General features: G+C 44.2%; 1 protein-coding gene across 2 annotated transcripts in view; it reads right to left on the bottom strand.

Moving 5' to 3' along the window:
* abca5 (ATP-binding cassette, sub-family A (ABC1), member 5) overlaps window positions 1–19,128 on the bottom strand; it is a 134,022-nt gene that overhangs the window by 90,987 nt on the left and 23,907 nt on the right. For both annotated transcript variants that reach the window (XM_038776332.1, XM_038776331.1), the window contains exons 4-6: window positions 10,132–10,247; window positions 5,081–5,307; window positions 2,581–2,722 (exon numbers count right to left, since the gene is read on the bottom strand). In XM_038776332.1, the coding sequence (XP_038632260.1) occupies window positions 2,581–2,722; window positions 5,081–5,307; window positions 10,132–10,247 (485 nt within the window). The remainder of the gene's footprint in view (window positions 1–2,580; window positions 2,723–5,080; window positions 5,308–10,131; window positions 10,248–19,128) is intronic.

Below are 19,128 nucleotides of genomic sequence, written 5' to 3'. Positions count from 1 at the left end.
TCTTGGTCCAGATTGATTATATCTGTGCATAGTAAAACAAGCTAGGAAACAGATAATAGAGGCACTATTATATATTTATGAAAATTCATTGGAAAATGGTATAGTGCCAGAGGACGGCTCTTGTTATTCTTATATTTCAAAACAGAGGGAGCTGAAACAAGTCCAAGGGTATAAAACAGTTAGTTTAACATCAGCGATAGAAAAGAAAATAGATTCTTTACTCAAAGAAATGAAAGAGGAGCATCCAGCAGCAGAAAAATATAAGAACATAGAACACATTCAACAAGGATTCAAAAAGGCTTGATCAATTTGATTGAACTTTTTGAAGAAGTACAGAAAGAATAATAGAGTAGTGTAATATACTTAGAACTTCATAGTGACATGGTAGACCGCGACTAAGATTAGTGTGTGGGGTCAGGAGACAAATAGTAGAATGGATAGGAAGCGGACGACAAATTAGAAACAGAGTAGGGGCTGAAGGCAGTTACACAGACTGGAAATAATTGGGAATTGATGTTCCACAAGGATCAGTGCTAGGACCACTACTATTCAACATTTACATAAATGATTTGGATTCAGAAGTATAATTGGAAAATTTGCGGATGACACAAAATTGTGTATAATTAATATAGAGATAAATTGTAACAAAACACAAGAAGCATTAGTAAACTTTCAGAATTGAGTAGTAAATAGCTAATTAACTTCAATACACCCGTGAGGCATTAATAGACAATAAATGTCTATATGCGGTGGAGCAAAGGGATCCAAGACTTACACATTCACACGTAAAAAGTAGCAATGCAAGGTAACCAGACTTAAAAATGCAATACCTAAGGGTCTTAAATTAAAATAGTCACAAATAAATCAAATGATGGAACCCAGGAGACACTTCTTAATCCAAGAGTGGTTATAATTTGGAAACTGCTGCCACATGGAATAGCTGAAGTGAACAACATAGATGGAATTGAGAGCAAGATAGTTATGTAGGTGAGGGAGAGTGGAATAGAAGATTATGCAGATAGTACAAATGAAATAGAGTGGAAAACGGTTAGTCTGGAGCATAAACACCAGGACAGGCAAAGCTGGCTTGAAACTGCTTTTACCATGCTGTAAATTCCATGTCAATTCCTTATCTTGTTATAAGGCACATAACAAGTTGCATAAAACTAATACAAACTCTGACAATATTTTCAGAGCTAGAGGTATCACGCAGTGGCTGTTGTCAATATTTTATTCTGCTGCAACTGTGTTATGTATGTTATATAGAAAAGAATATAATGAACTGAAATGAATTTGAACCTTCTAAACAGTCAGCACAAAAAAATAGCTATTTATAATATTCAGTAAAGGTCTTCTGATCTCCTGTGTTTCAGAAACAAGTTCTATATCAAGCAGGTTGCAAATAGTATACAAAATACTGTCGTTGCTAGAATTCTCCCTCTGTGTACCCAAACAGGCAACTGGGGGCTTTCATAGTAACTTCATTGCAGTGATAATGTAAGTCTACATGTAACAATAAAGATTATTAAAGATTACATCTCTTCCATGTAAACCTTTGGATTATAGCTCATGCCCTAACCCCTGAAACTACTGGAAACAGTCTGCTTCTTCACTCCCAAAGGGGCTGGTTTAGCACAGCGGGCTAAACAGCTGGCTTATAATGCAGAACAAGGCCAGCAGCGCGGCTTCAATTCCCATACTGGCCTCCCCGAGCAGGCGCCGGAATGTGGTGACTCGGGGCTTTTCACAGTAACTTCATTGAAGCCTACTTGTGACAATAAGCAATTATTATCTTTTGTACATTTGGATTGTGACATAATTATCATTGTACAGTACGGCGCTCATGGTTATCACTAGCTGTATATGCATTACTTATTAATTCCTTCCATTATCGGAAAATCACTAGGCCTTCATTTGCTTTGGTAAATGCTGCTGTTAATGGATGCAAAAGGGAGCTTTTTTCATCCTTTTCATCATTCTTCAGTTCTGAAAATGTCCCTGCATTATTTTTCACAAATGTCTTATTCCATTCAGATTTGTTTAATTGGCCAAAATTGAAAACTGATCCGACTCTTTTCCATTTGCGTGCAGCCTCCTAATTAAAACATTGCTGCATCAGATTTGAGAAGAGGATTTATGTTCCTCTATATTTCACATACCATTCAGCAGGAGCTCATTTTGACCACAGTGTCTGTGTCAGCGTTTTGAAAAAGCTCTCCAGTTCGTTCTACTCTCCGACATTTACCCCAAAAACTAGATATTCTAGCAAAAGACTGAAGATACCCAGTTGTATGCCTCTCCAGCACAATTCCTTGTTATATAGAACTACTGTTTATCATAAAAGGAAAGTAGATTTCCGTACTAAATATCTTGATTCAGTCTCAATACCTTCATTAATGTGACAGACAATGACAAAACACATACAGAATATTGTGACATTTGAAAGTATGCTACCAAACACCTAGCACGTGATTTACAGTATTGAAATTAAGGATGTGCACTGAACAAAATGCATGTATTTCAATTCTGGCTTTAATTTTACATTACTTCTCTGACTAAAATATTTGGAGCATAACTTACTATAGAAATCCCAAACAAGAACAGCAATGGAAAGATGATCAATATGCTGCTTCTTGGAAACAGGGATGTCTGTGTAGCAATGATTGCCATCAGCAAGGACAGAATGAAGATTAAAACCATATACAGTAAGCCCCAGGAAAGCCTGAAAATGAAAGGATTAATCCATAATTAACAACATTTGAACCAACAAATAAAGAACACCTCTCACTTTTCAGGCATCTACCTAAATGGATGCTACGTTTTTAAGTAAGTATTGTTAGTCATATTTTAAAACAAAAAGAGGACTCTCAATTGAGCTGCAGGACATTCCAATTTACAACAGTTTTTGTTGTCATTCAACCACTGCAACTCAAGTTTATCTGTTTATTTTGTACACACAAGAAAAGATAAGCTCTTGAACAAGAAAAAATGTGGTTAAAGAAATGGTTGAGCCACATTCATCGGGTGATTAAAATTTTTTCCCAACATTGTAAGATGCGGGCACGATTCAGTGGCCTCGTCCCGCCCGATTTGGTGTTGGGATGAGGCTGTTGAATCTTGCAACATGCCTTCATCGGGATCGCAACACTCAAACTATCTCGTGAGATTCAATGGAATTTTGCGTTGGGTCGCAATCTGAATTTTGCTCTTGCTGGGTGAGATCGCCCAATTCAACCGGAGGCCGGGATTCACCGGGTGTCAGGCTTGCAGTGCCAAGGTGCTTAGGTGCCAGGTTGCCTATTCCAAGGACCAGGCCGGGGGGGGTCCTTGCCCATAAGAGGTGGAGTGAGGGGGGGTGACTTTAGGACCCTGGAATAGGTAAATTAGGTTACGTGGGGGTGTCCTGAGGCCGCCTTTAAAAATAGCACCCCGATCCACGAGTAGTCTTCTTCCACTGGCAGGGAAATTACTTATAGTGGCCTTGTCGGACTCGCTGAGGTTAAAATAAACAGCAAAGTGTCACTGAATAACAGGGTCTTTCTCAGCGCTGCAGGCACTGAGATATAACCCGCTAAACGTGCCATTCAGCAGTCTTTAACTTGTGTCTGCTGAATCACACCCGTACTTTTTTTCAATATCCCTGGAACCTATCTTGAATTATATGGTCTGTCCAAAACAATCAATTTAGAAACATGCTTTTCTGAAAATACTTAAATGGCAAAGCTTTTCAGTGAATTTTATTTTACATATCTTCATTTCTTCACCTTTGCTGAAAACAAGATCAAACTTACTCACGAAATCAAAAATCATTGTGAGTTGTCGTGAATTCAGTTATCACTAGCTTTGTTTTGGATTGTTGTAGCAAAACGTTGGTACAGATATGGAATGCTGAAATGTTTCCTTCTTTGGTTTGGTAATATTCGGTTGGAAAAAAATACTGTCAAGTGGAGCTATCTCAGTTTCCTTCTCATTTACAAAATATGACAGAAGTACAGATGGGCAAATTAATATAATTTTTTTTAGTAAGTAGACCAACATATTTTTGCAATGTAGACGCTCTATCACAATCCTCAAAACTTTTAATTGTCAAATTTGCAAGAAACAATTCTCCATTAGGGATTGACCAACATTTACATGCCAATATCACTGCAATTTCAGGCAAAGGCATTTGTGCGCTTAAACGTGAAATTCAAAAGATTGCTGGAGATGCCTTCCAGTGTAACTTCATAAGAACAGCATTGTGCTGTTTGCCTCACAATTGATATGCATTATTTGCATGGTGTATTTGATGCTGTATTTGCATGGTAGATATGAACTAAATTTGCTAAACTATAGACTGTCCATCTCAGTCTAAGTATTCTTTTAACAACATGCTATGTGTTGAATTGAAAAATGCAAAATCTAAAACAATATTTTACTGTTTCATTTTGTCTCTTTTCGCTTTATCTCCTAATACAATATTTCTTTGTAGGAACATAGGAATTAAGAGCAGAAGTAGACAATTCTAAACTCCAGCGAGTATGAACCCAAACTATTTAATCTCTCCTCATATGTCAACCCTTTCATCCCCGCAATCAATCTAGTGAACCTCCTCTGAACTGCCTCCAATGCCACCATATCCTTCCTCAAATAAGGAGATCAAAACTGGACACAATACTAAAGATGTGGTCTCATCAATACCCTATACAACTGGGTATTTTTATACTCCAGTCCTTTTCTTTCTCTTTATTTCTCTGCATTGAATTCATCCAGTCTAATTTAAACGTCCTCCTTGTCATTTTCACAATCCTTCAATCTGAATGATTAAGGAGGCAACACAGTTGTTTACTCAGGTCCCAGAGACCCAGTTTCCCTTGCCGTGACATCAGCTGCCTCCATGTTCAGCAACTTGCCATGCAAAAGAAAACATGCAAAAACGTCTTTCTATGACTATTTCCATTGCTCAGCATTTGTGGTTCTCTGGTGGGTTTAAAGTTGCTTTTCACTACATTATCAAAAATAATCACTTGGAAGACCAATGACTAAGTTTACATAACTTTTGTCTTTAACCGACACAAAATAATGCATTCTTTAAGCTCACCAGAAAGCAGAGTCATATAGTCCCATCACCTTCATCACATCTTTCACTTCCTTTTTCTCTGTTACAAGATTGATCAGCAGAAAATTGACAAAGGGCACAAAAGCAATAACAAAGTAGAGAGAAGTGACAAGATGTGAAACGATGTCTGCGCCAACATGACCTGGTAATCCCATCATCTGTACTTGTAGAGGTACGATATCCTTCCAGACAGAATAATTGGTCTGTGTCTGTAAACAGAAATGGAACCGGAAATATATTATGCATATTTATGTACTAAAAGGGGGAAATTTACAAAACGTCTTTCACAGATCAATTTAGATAAACATATTAACTCAGCAAATTATGAATGAATGTTTTACTATATATTTTCCATTAAGTTCATAAATTTATATAATGGACAATATTTGATCCGTCTTTTAGTTCAGTTGCACCACATAATTAACAATGGTGAGGAGCAGACTGCATAACCTGTGAAAGACAGGGTTTGTGTGAAATGCATTTTTTTTGCTTCACCTGTCTTTATTAATAAAGGGCAACATGTAGGGTCATGTGATGTGAGCGTGGGAGCAGTTACGCTTTCCCGAGCTCTGGCTCTGCTCTTCTTTTAATCCATTGTTTTATCCTGTGCACATTTCATATTTGCTTTCTCTTGGGTTACATGGCTTGTGCATGTACCTGGAAGTTCCTGATTGGTGTTTTGCGAAGAAGAACCGAGATAAATCGTAAAAATCCTTGAATGTTCGTGGCGGTCGGAGTGAGCGGAGGTGAGGCCCAGCTTGCTGCTGATCGAGCTCTTGCTTCAGCTGTGCTGTGTGCCATGAGGTCCGTCATTGAAAATGTTGTCTTGGTTGAAGATCTCGGCTCTGCAGTGCCAGTCATTAGAGCTCACTTTAAAGAATTGTGGGGTACCTTTGGGGGAATGGTGGAGGCGTACGAGAGAGTTCTTGCATTCGAAAGAGCCCATTGGAGTTGGTAGGTTAATTCAGTCCTCATTGAGATTGAGGATCTGTGTAAGATTTCTTTTTGGCTTTAATATATTTTTTAGGGTCCTTGAATTTAAGAATCAGTGCCTTTATCCTTTGATGGCCTTGGCAGACTTTGTATCCTGGGGAGGACTGGGTTCCTTCTGACTTTTCCTGGAGGATGAGCCTTCCTTTGCTTTGGTCTCTCTCTCTCTGGTCCTCTTTTGAGCTATTAGAACAAGATGATTTAATAATGGCGCAGGCTGAGGTGAGATTGGTGAATTGTGGTTGAGTTGTTAAGGAGAGGATTTGCTCTTGGTATCCTTTCTGTGATGGCGGTCATTGTACGGCTGTTCAGGCAGCTCATCCTTAGGGATTTTCTTTTTTTCTCTTTTCATATAGGCGAGCAGGAAGCTGTTTCTAATCCTGACATGGTCCGGATTTTTCTGAGAGGTTCCCTTGGTTGTGCTGGTGAGGAGGAAATCGGCATTCCCTCCCTGGGAGCCCAATTGTTGGGTGTCTTGACAGTTCTTCTTCTGATCAGGTTAGGGCTGGAGTGATTATCCTATTCTTCTTAGTATAAGTGGGGAGGAGCATTGCCCTAGATGGGGTGGAAGAGGTATGGGTTCGATTGAGCGTAGGTTTTGGGGTGCGCTGGAGGTCCTAGGAATATAGTTTCTTGTGTGTCGGGATGTGCTGGGTTAGACCAGGTCTAGTGCTGTGACTAGTATCCTGTTGCCCCTGGGGGCTTGGGATGTCTCTTTTCGACGGTGCTTGTTGGGGGCACACTGGTAGGTTGGGTTTTGCTTCTTCGGTGCACATGTACCTGGGGATGAGCTGAGTCCTTATGCTTCGCGGATATCCTGTTGTCCCCCTTTTTGGTTGATTGAGCGGCCTGTTCTCTTCTTAATTGGTGGCAGCTTGGTGACATCAGGGATATATGGAGCCTGGGTTGGATTTTGATCCCATGTTATCCTGTTAGTCTGGTAGTTCAAGCTTTACCTCCGATTTTCTTTTTCTTCCTTTTCTGGGAAGCTCTGAAGATTTGATCATAATCCAATCATTTCTGTTGGTCCTCTCTGCATAATTGTATGGAATGATGCTGGTTCTGCACTAGGCCTTGGTAGATATGTAACTCCTCTTAGAACTGGGGTTATCGCATATTTTCTTTGCTTTTTTAAGGGTGGGTATGAAGAATCTGTGCTTGGCTCCTACATAGGCGCTGATGGGTCTGGTATCCAAGGAGAGGGTGCTATGGTGGGTCATCGGTGCCTTTGGTGTTGCTAGATTTGAGGGAGATGTAACTTGGTACGCACCTAAACATGATGCAGAAAATGTATCCTGATTTCTCATAGGAATTGCAGGCTGTCCCAGTGTGGGAGGGTGTGCACTCTTTGACCATGTTTTTTTATGACCTTATCCTGTTTCTCCCTCAGTCTCTGGTGGGGCTAGGTATAGGTACCTAGTTATGTCTAATGATTGTTCCAAGCCAGTTGTGATGTCACGGTAGCATAGTGGTTAGTACTGTTGTTTCACAGCGCCTGAGATCCGGGTTCGATTCCCTGTCTGGGTCACTGTCTGTGCGGAGTCTGCATGTTCTCCCTGTATCTGCATGGGTTTCCTCCGGGTGCTCCAGTTTCCTCCCACAAGTCCAGAAAGATGTGCTTGTTAGGTGAATTGGACATTCTGAATTCGCCCTCAGTGTACCCAAGTATGTGTCGTAGTGTGGCGACTCGGGGATTTTCACAGTAATTTCATTGCAGTGTTAATGTAAGCCTACTTGTGACAATGATAAAGATTATTATTATTCTGTTCGCATGTCTCTCTCTGTACTCATAAATGCCGAGCCGTTTTTTGTTCCGTGCTTTTGACAATGTATTATTTTGTCATTTTACTGTGTTAGTCTCCAAAATGTATATATGCTTATAAAAAATAAAGGGCCACATAATGCCAATGTCCTCACTGGCACTGAACTATTTTTTAATGAAAAATGGATTTTACTCTGAGAGCCTTTTTGAAATCAAATTGTGAATTATAACTGCAAGAATATTGACAAAAATAAATTGTTACAAAGATCTATTGGAAAAAACTTGTCATCTTGTTCAGACAAATACTTTTCACCCAACTCAAAACCTGTAATTTCTAGCATTAATAAGTTAACAGTTTAAATGAGGATAAGTATCAATATTGAATGGATAGCCATTTTTTGCCAATGAGAACAATATGATTGAATATGATAGTGTTGGTTCATTCTTTTTAACTCAAGACAATCTTAGAAATCTGCACCTCGTGAAACCCTTTGCCACCAAATTAGTTGGTCTGAACTAATTGCTTCCCTGTTATGAAATATGATTGTGACTGGGACAATGGGAGACTATCCTTCCTCATCCTTCTCAATTTGTCTGCAGCCTTTGACATGGGTGATCACACCATCTTCCTCTTCATTGTCATTGAACTAGGAGAGATTGCATTTGCCTTGTTCCAGTTTTATCTATCCAGGCAATGCCAGAGAATTACTTGCAATGGCTTATCTTCCCGCTCCTACTCCGCCATCACTGGCGTCTGTCAAAGATCTTTCTTTGACCCCCCTCTTATTTCTCATCTACAAGTCGTCTCTTACTTATATCATCTGAAAGCAGTGTTAATTCTCACCTCTCTGCTGACAGCATTCAGTATTAGAACATAGAACAGTACAGCATAGAACAGGCCCTTCGGCCCTCGATGTTGTGCCGAGCAATGATCAACCTACTCAAACCCACGTATCCACCCTATACCCGTAACCAAACAACGCCCCCCTTAACCTTACTTTTTTTTAGGACACTACGGGCAATTTAGCATGGCCAAGCCACCTAACCCGCACATCTTTGGACTGTGGGAGGAAACCGGAGCACCCTGAGGAAACCCACGCACACACAGGGTGGACGTGCAGACTCCGCACAGACAGTGACCCAGCCGGGAATCGAACCTGGGATCCTGGAGCTGTGAAGCATTTATGCTAACCACCACGCTACCGTGCTGCCCGCCACATCATTAAACCATTCCAGTTTTGTAACTGTCACACTTCTTGTCCAACATGAAAGTACTGGATCAGCAGAAATGTCCTCCAACCAAATATTGGGAAGAGGGAATCCATTGTCTTCAGCCCCTGCCACAAACTCCAGCCCCCAGCTGCTGACCCCATCCTATTCCCTGATAACTGTCCGCTGCTCAACGAAACAGTTTGCAACTTTGATGTGATATTTGATCCCGAATGAATTTCATCCTTATAACCACACCATCACTAAAACCACCTATTTCCATCTGTAACATAGCCACTCCCAACTCTATTAAATCTCTGGTAGTCCTACAAACTTTCAATATTTGTGATCTACTCTGCATCCTCCAATTCTGGCTGATCGATTTAAATTTGTCCACCAATGTTAGTCATGCCGTCAGCCACAAAAGTCCTAAGCTTTGGAATTCCCTTCCTAAATCTTTCTGCCTTTATACCTCTCTTTCCTCCTTTATGACCTTCCATAAAATCTACCTCTTTGACCAAGCTTTTGGCCATCCATCTTAATTTATGAATCTATCATGTGACTCCATGTCAAATTTTGTTCAGTAATGCTCCAGTGTAGCGCCTAGGGGCCTTTTCACGATGTTAATGGTGTGAAAATCTTAGATACTTTTCCAGTAGTACAAACAAATTTTAAAATTGGAAGCAAACAAAAGTACATTTCCGTTTCACTGATTTAATTTGGAAATACATTAACTTGTGTTAAAATTATTTTCTTAATGAATCATAGACAAATCTTTTGCAGATTATAGAATCAATGGATCAAGTTTCAGACTAGTAACCAATATAGCACCCTCTGCAAAATCTTCAGCACATTATATAAAGTAGCAATCATTACATATTTTATCCAAGTGTCATATAAGCATTTTACTTTCACTGTGGTGATAATTCAACATGGAACTGAGAATAGAACATTTCTTTCACTAAGATAACACAACACAAATACCTTCCTGAATTCTGTCAGACGCTAAAATATTTTTTCCATGCACTACCTGTGTAAAACATTTGACACAACTTATCTACTTTAGACTAACCTTGATGATGGCAATATCAATATGTTTTTGTATTGTTGAAAATCCTGATAATAGGTACATAGCACCAGGACAATCCGTCAGTTGACTTAAGGAGACAGAATCCAAACGACAAATTGCTGGAATAAAACATTGGAAGGTAATTTTAGATGGCCAAGTATCACAATAACAGTTTCATATATCAAAATTACAAAATGCATGTAATTTTAGTATCACTTTTTAAAAATATGTGCACCACATCTAGTACTGGGGGCAGTTTTCAATCAGTGCACATTTGGTGTCCAAACATATAGACTCAAGTTTAAATTACAATTTATAAGTCATTAAACACCAGCAGTACCAGAGCACCATCCTGCCCAAAAGGCATGCAGCTGGGTGTTTCTGCTCCCCTTTGGACCCCCACGAGTGCCGTTTCATCTGGTCCACGTTTGTGGCGACTCACTTTAATATGAAGATTTGTCATAAAGTAATCCCGCCCATTGTGGGCCAGATTTACGTTGCAAGGTATCTCGCGAGGCATGGCGAGCCGGGTAGATCCCGGGAGCGAGGTCTCCCGGCTTTCATTGGCCACACTGCGCTGCAGCGAGCTGCTTTTCTGGCACAGCATGGCCATTGGATCACGCCCCTTGGCTTTTGTATGCCTCTATTTATAAAGTCCATCAAAAGCTTAGGTTTTAATCTGATACACTTTACAACTGCCGCTTTGTCAGACAATTACACACAGTTTGGTCATTCATATTATGCAACCAGCTCCATTTCTTTGAACCTGATCCTATGCAATATTCCAGACAGCAACATCCAGTGGACTTGTACCTCAAGAACTGCAAACACCAATCTTTTCACAGTAACTTCATTGCAGTGTTAAGGTAAGCCTACTTGTGACAATAAAGATTATAATTATGTACAAATGGGAAAATCTTGACCAAGCTGGCACATGTTCTATTGGTGCACGGCTCCTGGGGCGCGACGAGGCCATTAATTTTGTTTACAAATTTTTTTATTGGCATTTTTCAAAATTATGGACAGCTAACTTGCAAAGGTGCGTCAAAAATTCCGTAACCGATTCCCTGTATTGAAACGATACCTCTCATTTATTACTGATGGCATAGGATTCGCTAAAAGTTCCACGAGCTCACGAAAGTGCATATGATTTTAGTTTAGGCAGGTACCATGGTCGGAGCAGGCTTGGCCGTACTCCTTCTTGACCATGTTATCCATATGTGTTGCCACTTTCAGTGATCGGTGGACATGCACGCCCAGATCTCTCTGCCTGTCAGTACTGGCAAGAGTTCTACCATTTATTGTGTAATTCCAACATGCATTGGACCTTCCAAAGCGTATTACCTCACACTTGTCCGGATTAAACTCCATCTGCCATTTCTCCGCCCAAGAGTGCAACCAATTTATATCCTTTATAATAATAATCTTTATTGTCACAAGTAGGCTTACATTTACACTGCAATGAAGTTACTGTGAAAAGCCCATAGTCGCCACATTCTGGCGCCTCTTCGGGTACACAGAGGGAGAATTCAGAATGTCCAAATTACCTAACACCTAGTCTTTCAGGACTTCTGGGAGGAAACTGGAGCACCCGGAGGAAATCCACGCAGACACAGGGAGAACGTGCAGTCTCTACACAGACAGTGACCCAAGCCGGGAATCGAACCTGGGACCATGGAGCCGTGAAGCAACAGTGCTACACATTGTGCTACAATGCCACCCATCCTGCTGTATTCACTGACAATCCTCTTCACTATCCGCAACTCACCAATTTTTGTGTCGGTGGAAAACCTGAACAAAGTGCCTGCAGGCTCCAGCATTGATGTCATCAAACTCCACCCAAAGATAGGTTAGGAAACCCAATAATCTATGTGCCATTTATGGATACAGCATTGGCTCCTGTCCAATAACAATGTGGGACCCATTGCAAGTGTGCTGACAGGTCATTCGTAGCAGTTCAAGGTCAGTGAAGAGCAGTTCAAGGGTCAGTCAGTCAGGAGCAGATGAAGAAAAAGGTGACTAGCTCCAAGCAGCTGAAGTGTTTCTGTTAGCCTTGGGAGCCATTTGCTAACTCTATGCAATTGGGGCTCAGACAAAGACACAGTAGGCATTTGTTTGTTCCATGCTGCTGAGAGAGTACAGCTTAGAAGAAGCTTTGGGAACCATTGATAGCTCGGGGCAGCCAAGATTTGGGGCTCAATAACTCCTGTGTGATTGAATGTGTTCAGAGCAGGGAGAAGGGTCTTCAGGGAGCAGAGGTATTGTGGTAAGCAGTCTCCAGACAGCCGTAGCTTATGAGAAGTCCTGAAGAGCAAACAATTGAAGGGAGTAGTCATTAAGGCAGTCTGAATTGGAGCAGTTGCGAGGCTAGATCTTTGGAATCCCTTGTGAAGAGTTGTAAAGAGATTGTATATCTCACAGTGAATGCTGATGTCGGAGTGGTTTCCTGAGAAATCTATGGACTCTGTTTTGGTTGCATCTGTCATTCACTCTGCAGGGTACTGTGTTCAATCATAGTTTGTCTGTTAATTCATGTGTACCTCATGTTAATTTGAATGTTGAAGCTATATATAGTAGATTGTTTTACTTTTCTAACTTAATATAGTAAAGTTTATTATGTTTGTTCAAAACCTGTGGAATATTGTAGCTTCCAAAAGCAGGTGTCTTTAATTGCAACCTAATTGTTTTAAACAACATATCACAGGTCCCTAACTAGACTCCCTCATCCCCACATCCTGGGATCTGGCCAAGGATTGTAACAGTAGGCGCCACTACATGTAGTCTAACAGCAGTTTTAAACAAACAGTGGGCAAATTCCTCAAGGTCGATTGCATTCGCCTCACGTCTCCTGCAGGGGGCAGAGAATATCTATTCAGCTTGTGAACAACATCTCCTAGCTACCTTTTGGGTAGGTAGGCACTTCACTTGTACACCCAGCATGCAGGAGCTAATGCCTCACTCCCCCCACACACCGCTTAATCTCTTGATGAGGCCTGGAGATGAGGTCATCTCAGTGAATTCAAAAGTGGACACTCAAGCTGCTTCAATGTGATTTAGATGTTAGTCCCAGACAAACAACACTCCTATCTCTGATGTTAGCTTATGAGGGGAAACCTCATCAAGGTCCACTACTATGTTTAGAGATTGAATGGAGTCCAACTGAATAGAGTCCCATCCCAGAAGGCTGAGATATTTATGTCAACAGATCATCGTACCATTTTGACGAAACACCAAAAACAGAATTAGCTGTCGTGGATGTGACAAATTCTGATCAGTCTGGGATTCCAAATTCCCGTCCACTTGTCACAGCCAGATGAACTAACTGGGCGTGATTCTCCGGAAAGATTGCTACATGTGGAAGCGAGCGAGAACTGCAATACAACGTTAATTGGTCCACTTAACAAGTCCCCACGGTCTCCACGCTGCAAATGAAGGCTCGCCAGCCGGTTCGCCTGGACCATGCTCGCCAGCGCCCCCACCCCCCACAAACAAGATCGAGCACCACTTAAACGGCACTTGCACGGCCAACCCCACTCAGCTCACAGCCATGGCGCCAAGACGGCAGGCCCCACGATTCAGGTATGCAAATCTGTGGAGGCTCCTAGATGTGGTGGAGGCCAGGAGGGATATCCTGTTCCCCCGAGGGCCCTGGAGGGTGAGCCACAGTGCAGTCAGTGTCGCCTGGGACGAAGTGGCAGCGGCTGTAAGCTCAGGCAGAATGGCCAAGAGAACTGGCCTCCGGTGCCACAATAAGTAGGTAACGACCTTCACCGGGCAGCACAGGCGAGGGGGGGCAGTGATGACCGGGAGAGAGCCCAGAGTGGCGGAGGGGTGTCGGACATTAGAATCCTCATGACGTTCGAGGAACGGGGTTTGGCGAGGACAGGACAGTCACCACTGCTGAAGTCGGCGCACGCTGCAGAAGGGAGGATCCATCAGGCCCCACTTGGCTGGACTGTCATATGTGTTATTATTGTCATACAGACTGACCCATCCCTCCCACTGACCACATGTTCATTCTCCTGCAGGTCCTCCAGCCGACGGCGCCGTATCGTACGAGGTGGCCCCCACCCCTGCTTCCCATGAGAACACATCTGATAAGAGCTCTAATGATGCCATGGTCGATGCGTCACAGCTGTCATCTCCACCCTACACCAGCGGAGATACACGCACCTCAGTGGGAAAAGTTAGTGGACAGGCTTCTGGGACACAATCTGGTGAGCAGCACACAGTTGCCGATGCACAAAAGGTGGACTAGAAACCCCCAGATGAGATAGCAGTTAGAGGGCTGCTGGATCCCAAGACCCAGCTGGGTCCCAGTCAAATGATAAGTCTCTGGAACAGGTTTAGTCAGAGCTGACGGAGACATTAGGGAGCGGCCGTGATATTCAGAGGAAGATGTCAACGATTCCAGCAGGTCCATAGCTGATTGGAGGCATTCCAGAGGCTACGACGCAGGAGATGTCGCCAACAATGTGTGGCATCGAGGCCAACACTGCTAGGGTAGCGACTGCAGTGGAGAGCCTGGTGCACGATGTTGGCAACATGAGTGAAGGTGTCCAAGGCATGACACAGTTGGTGACGGCCATGTCTGACGGCAGACTGTCTAACCCACTGGGGAACGTGACCCAGCACCAGGCTGATCTTGATGAGGTGCTACGGAACATGTCCCACTCTCAGATGGGAAATGCTGAGGCACTGTGGAGCTTGTCCCAGTCACAAGTCAGCATTGCCGAGTGACTACAGAGCATGCCCCAGTCACTGAGGAGCATCGCCGAGGGCATCGGCAGCATGGTGCAGACATTGGGAACCGCCAGGGATGGCACAGCCAGATGATGCAGGGGCAGCCGGGGCTCGAACCAGCTATTCCTCCGTCTCACGGTGAACCCCAGGGCCCTATGGGCACTGACCGGGATCCATCCTATGAAGTGGCAAGCGTGGCCACCAGCTCCCCCGAGTTCCACCCCTTTGATGAGGCCACGTCTCGCAGCCAGCACCCAAAACAGGGTGGCACAGCTGTGCATGTCCCGCCGACAATGTGTCAGGGCCCTCTAGCCCATGTGCCCGGCATCGTTCTCGTTTTCCACCTCTCCCGCCATTCACTGGCCTCACCTCGCTCAAGCGAGTACGCAACGAGGCCAGAGAATCACGCCCACTGTGTTTATCTTTGCTGCCCAATATACGTCATCAGATCCAATTAATATGTTGTTTAACATAAGATACAATTGTAATCAGTGCTCCCATCATATCACAAGCAGAGCCTGGGAGAGGGGGTGCACACCGTGGCCGGGGCTCAGTATTTCAAACAGTTTTGCATCATTCGTGCAAAGCAGCCAAAGCCTCAGACCTGAAAGACTGGCTTTTTAAAAAATGGATCAATCCGGCTGGGAGTTCCAGTAATTTTTTGCCCGCTTTGTCAGTGTCAGGTCAGCTTCACTAGTTGCTGCTGCTTCCAACCTTCAGGTTGGAGGGAGGTTGGAGGCACGTTAGATGGGACGGGAGGTGTTGGAGGAGGTTAGAAGTGGAGTTCAGAGGTTGTGTTGGGGGAGATTAACGACAGATTTGAATTGTTTTTGTAAATATGGTGATTTCTTTGTAGCCACTTTCCTAAATCAGGTTAATTACTCTGAGTGAATCAGCATTGGGCCACCAAATTCAGCATTGCTACAGAAGAGAGAAAATGCTGGAAAATCTCAGCAGGTCGGGCAGCATCTGTAGGGAGAGAAAAGAGCTAAAGTTTCGAGTCCGATGACTCTTTGTCAAAGACAGAGAAAGTGGGAAATATTTATACTGTGGAGTGAGAATGAAAGATGAGTCATAGCCGCAGAAACCAAGGGAAACGAGTGCTAATGGCTTTGACAAAGAGTCATCGGTCTCGAAACGTTAGCTCTTTTCTCTCCCTCCGGATGCTGCCAGACTTGCTGAGATTTTCCAGCATTTTCTCTTTTGTTTCAGATTCCAGCATCCACAGTAATTTGCTTTTAACTAACATCAGAGGATAAACTGTAGATATGGGGGGAGGGGAAGGGAGATGCAATGAGGAGAAAGGTTAAGGAATGGTGTATTTGATAATCCAGGCTACCTAATAAGACAATGGATTCTCAAACAATCTTTTTAACCCATAATGGCTAAGACATTATCAGTCTGTAACACAAAAGTCCATCTTTTGTTGAAGACATCATGGAGAGATAAATCACAGAGAGTAGCAATGGAAGGGTGTTTTTCTAATTGGAGCGCTGTGACTGGTGGTGTTCCGCAGGGATCAGTGCTGGGACCTTTGCTGTTCGTAGTCTATATAAATGATTTGGAGGAAAATGTAACTGGTCTGATTAGTAAGTTTGCAGATGACACAAAGGTTGGTGGAATTGCAGATAGCGATGAGGACTGTCAGAGAATACAGCAGGATTTAGATCATTTGGAGACTTGGGCGGAAAGATGGCAGATGGAGTTTAATCCGGACAAATGTGAGGTAATGCATTTTGGAAGGTCTAATGCAGATAGGGAACAGACAGTGAATGGTAGAACCCTCAAGAGTATTGAAAGTCAGAGAGATCTAGGTGTACAGGTCCACAGGTCACTGAAAGGGCAACACAGGTGGAGAAGGTAGTCAAGAAGGTATATGGCATGCTTGCCTTCATTGGCCGGGGCATTGAGTATAAGAATTGGCAAGTCATGTTGCAGCTGTATAGAACCTTAGTTTGGCCACACTTGGAGTATAGTGTTCAATTCTGGCCGCCACACAACCAGAAGGATGTGGAGGCTTTAGAGAGGTGTAGAAGAGATTTACCAGGATGTTGCCTGGTATGGAGGGCATTAGCTATGAGGAGCGGGTGAATAAACTCGGTTTGTTCTCACTGGAACAATGGAGGTTGAGGGGCAACCCGATAGCGGTCTACAAAATTATGAGGGGCATAGACAGAGTGGATACTCAGAGGTTTTTCCCCAGGATAGAGGGGTCAATTACTAGGAGGCAAAAGTTTAAGGTGCGAGGGGCAAGGTTTAGAGGAGATGTACGAGGCAAGTTTTTTACACAGAGGATAGTGGGTGCCTGGTACTCGCTGCCAGAGGAGGTGGTGGAAGCAGGGACGATAGTGACATTTAAGGGGCATCTGGACAAATACATGAATAGGATGGGAATAGAGGGATACGGACCCAGAAAGTGGAGAAGATGTTCAGACGGGCAGCATGGTCGGCAAGGGCTTGGAGGGGCGAAGGGCTTGTTCCTGTGCTGTACTTTTCTTTGTTCTTCGTTCTCTTTGTTTTGTTCTAGGTCTCTGGCATATTTTTTTTTAAAATAATTTTTATTCAAACTTTTCAACAACAAATTTTCTCCCAACAATAAAGTAAACAAGGTGGAGAAATAAACAGAAAGAGACGTCCCCCCCAGTACAAAGCAATAAATTAATAACTTAATAACAATACAAAAAAGAAGAAAATAGCAAACACCGTCGCAAAAAAAAACCCCCTTAACAAACCCCGAACCCCCCCACCCCGGATTGCTGCTGAGATTGACCACCCTCTAACCCTCCGCCAGAAAATCGAGTAAGGGCTGCCACCGCCGGAAGAACCCTTGTACCGACCCCCTCAGGGCAAACTTAACCTTTTCCAGCCTGATGAACCCAGCCATGTCATTGATCCAGGCCTCCGGGCTCGGGGCTTCGCGTCCCTCCACTGTAAGAGAATCCTACGCCGGGCTACTAGAGACGCAAAGGCCAGGGTACCGGCCTCTCTCGCCTCCTGCACTCCCGGCTCCGATGCTACCCCAGAGATCGCGAGCCCCCAGCCCGGCTCCACCCTGGACCCGACCACATTGGTCAAAGTCCCCGCCAACCCCTTCCAAAACCCCTCCAACGCCGGACATGCCCAGAACATGTGGGTGTGGTTCGCCGGGCCTCCCGAACACCTCCCTACCTGTCCTCTCCCCCAAAGAACCGGCTCATCCTGGCCTCAGTCATGTGCGCCCTGTGCAGCACCTTCAGCTGAATTAAGCTGAGCCGTGCGCAAGAAGAGGATGAGTTCACCCTCCCCAGGGCATCCGCTCACATCCCATCGTCGATCTCTTCCTCCCGCTTCGCTTTCAGCTCTTCCACCGAGGCCTCCTCCTCTTCCTGCATCATCTGATAAATTGCCGAGATCCTCCCCTCACCGACACACGTCCCCGACAGCACCCTATCCTGCACCCCCCTAGGCAGCAGTAGCGGGAACCCCGCTACCTGCCGCTTAACAAACGCCCTAATCTGCATATACCTGAATGCATTCCCAGGGGGGAGGCCCCACTTCTCCTCCAACTCCTCTAAAGTCGCAAACTTCCCATCGAGGAAAAGGTCCCCCATCCGCTTGATGCCTGCCCTATGCCAACTCAAAAACCCACCATCTATTCTCCCTGGTGCAAACCCGTGATTGCCCCGTATCGGGGCCCACACTGAGGCCTTCACTTCCCCCCTATGCCGCCTCCATTGCCCCCAAATTATGAGGGACGCCACCACTACCGGACTCGTAGAGTACCTTGCCGGGGGGAGTGGGAGCGGAGCCATCACCAATGCCTCCAAATTCGTACCCCCACAGGACGCCATCTCCAACCTCTTCCATGCGGCACCCTCCCCCTCCATCACCCACCTGCGAATCATTGCCACGTTCGCAGCCCAGTAATACCGACACAAATTGGGCAACGCCAAGCCGCCTACCTCCCTTCCTCGCTCCAGGAATACCCTCCACACTCTCGGGGTCTTCCGAACCCCAGAATACTCTTATTAACCCTCTTAAAAACGCCTTCGGGATCAATATGGGGAGGCACTGGAAAAGAAACAAAAACCTCGGGAGCACCGTCATCTTAACTGACTGGACCCTACCTGCCAAAGAGAGTGGCAGCGCGTCCCACCTCCTGAACTCCTCCTCTATCTGTTCCACCAGCCTCGAAAAGTTTAGCCTGTGCAGGCCCCCCCCAGCTCCTAGCTATCTGGACCCCAAGATATCTAAAGCTCCTCTCCGCCCTCTTCAACG

The sequence above is a fragment of the Scyliorhinus canicula genome, chromosome 18 (assembly GCF_902713615.1).
Source record: "Scyliorhinus canicula chromosome 18, sScyCan1.1, whole genome shotgun sequence".
NCBI classification, from domain to species: Eukaryota; Metazoa; Chordata; class Chondrichthyes; order Carcharhiniformes; family Scyliorhinidae; genus Scyliorhinus; species Scyliorhinus canicula.
Note: the sequence above shows the minus strand (reverse complement) of the source record. Positions and strands in the feature narration are given on the sequence as shown.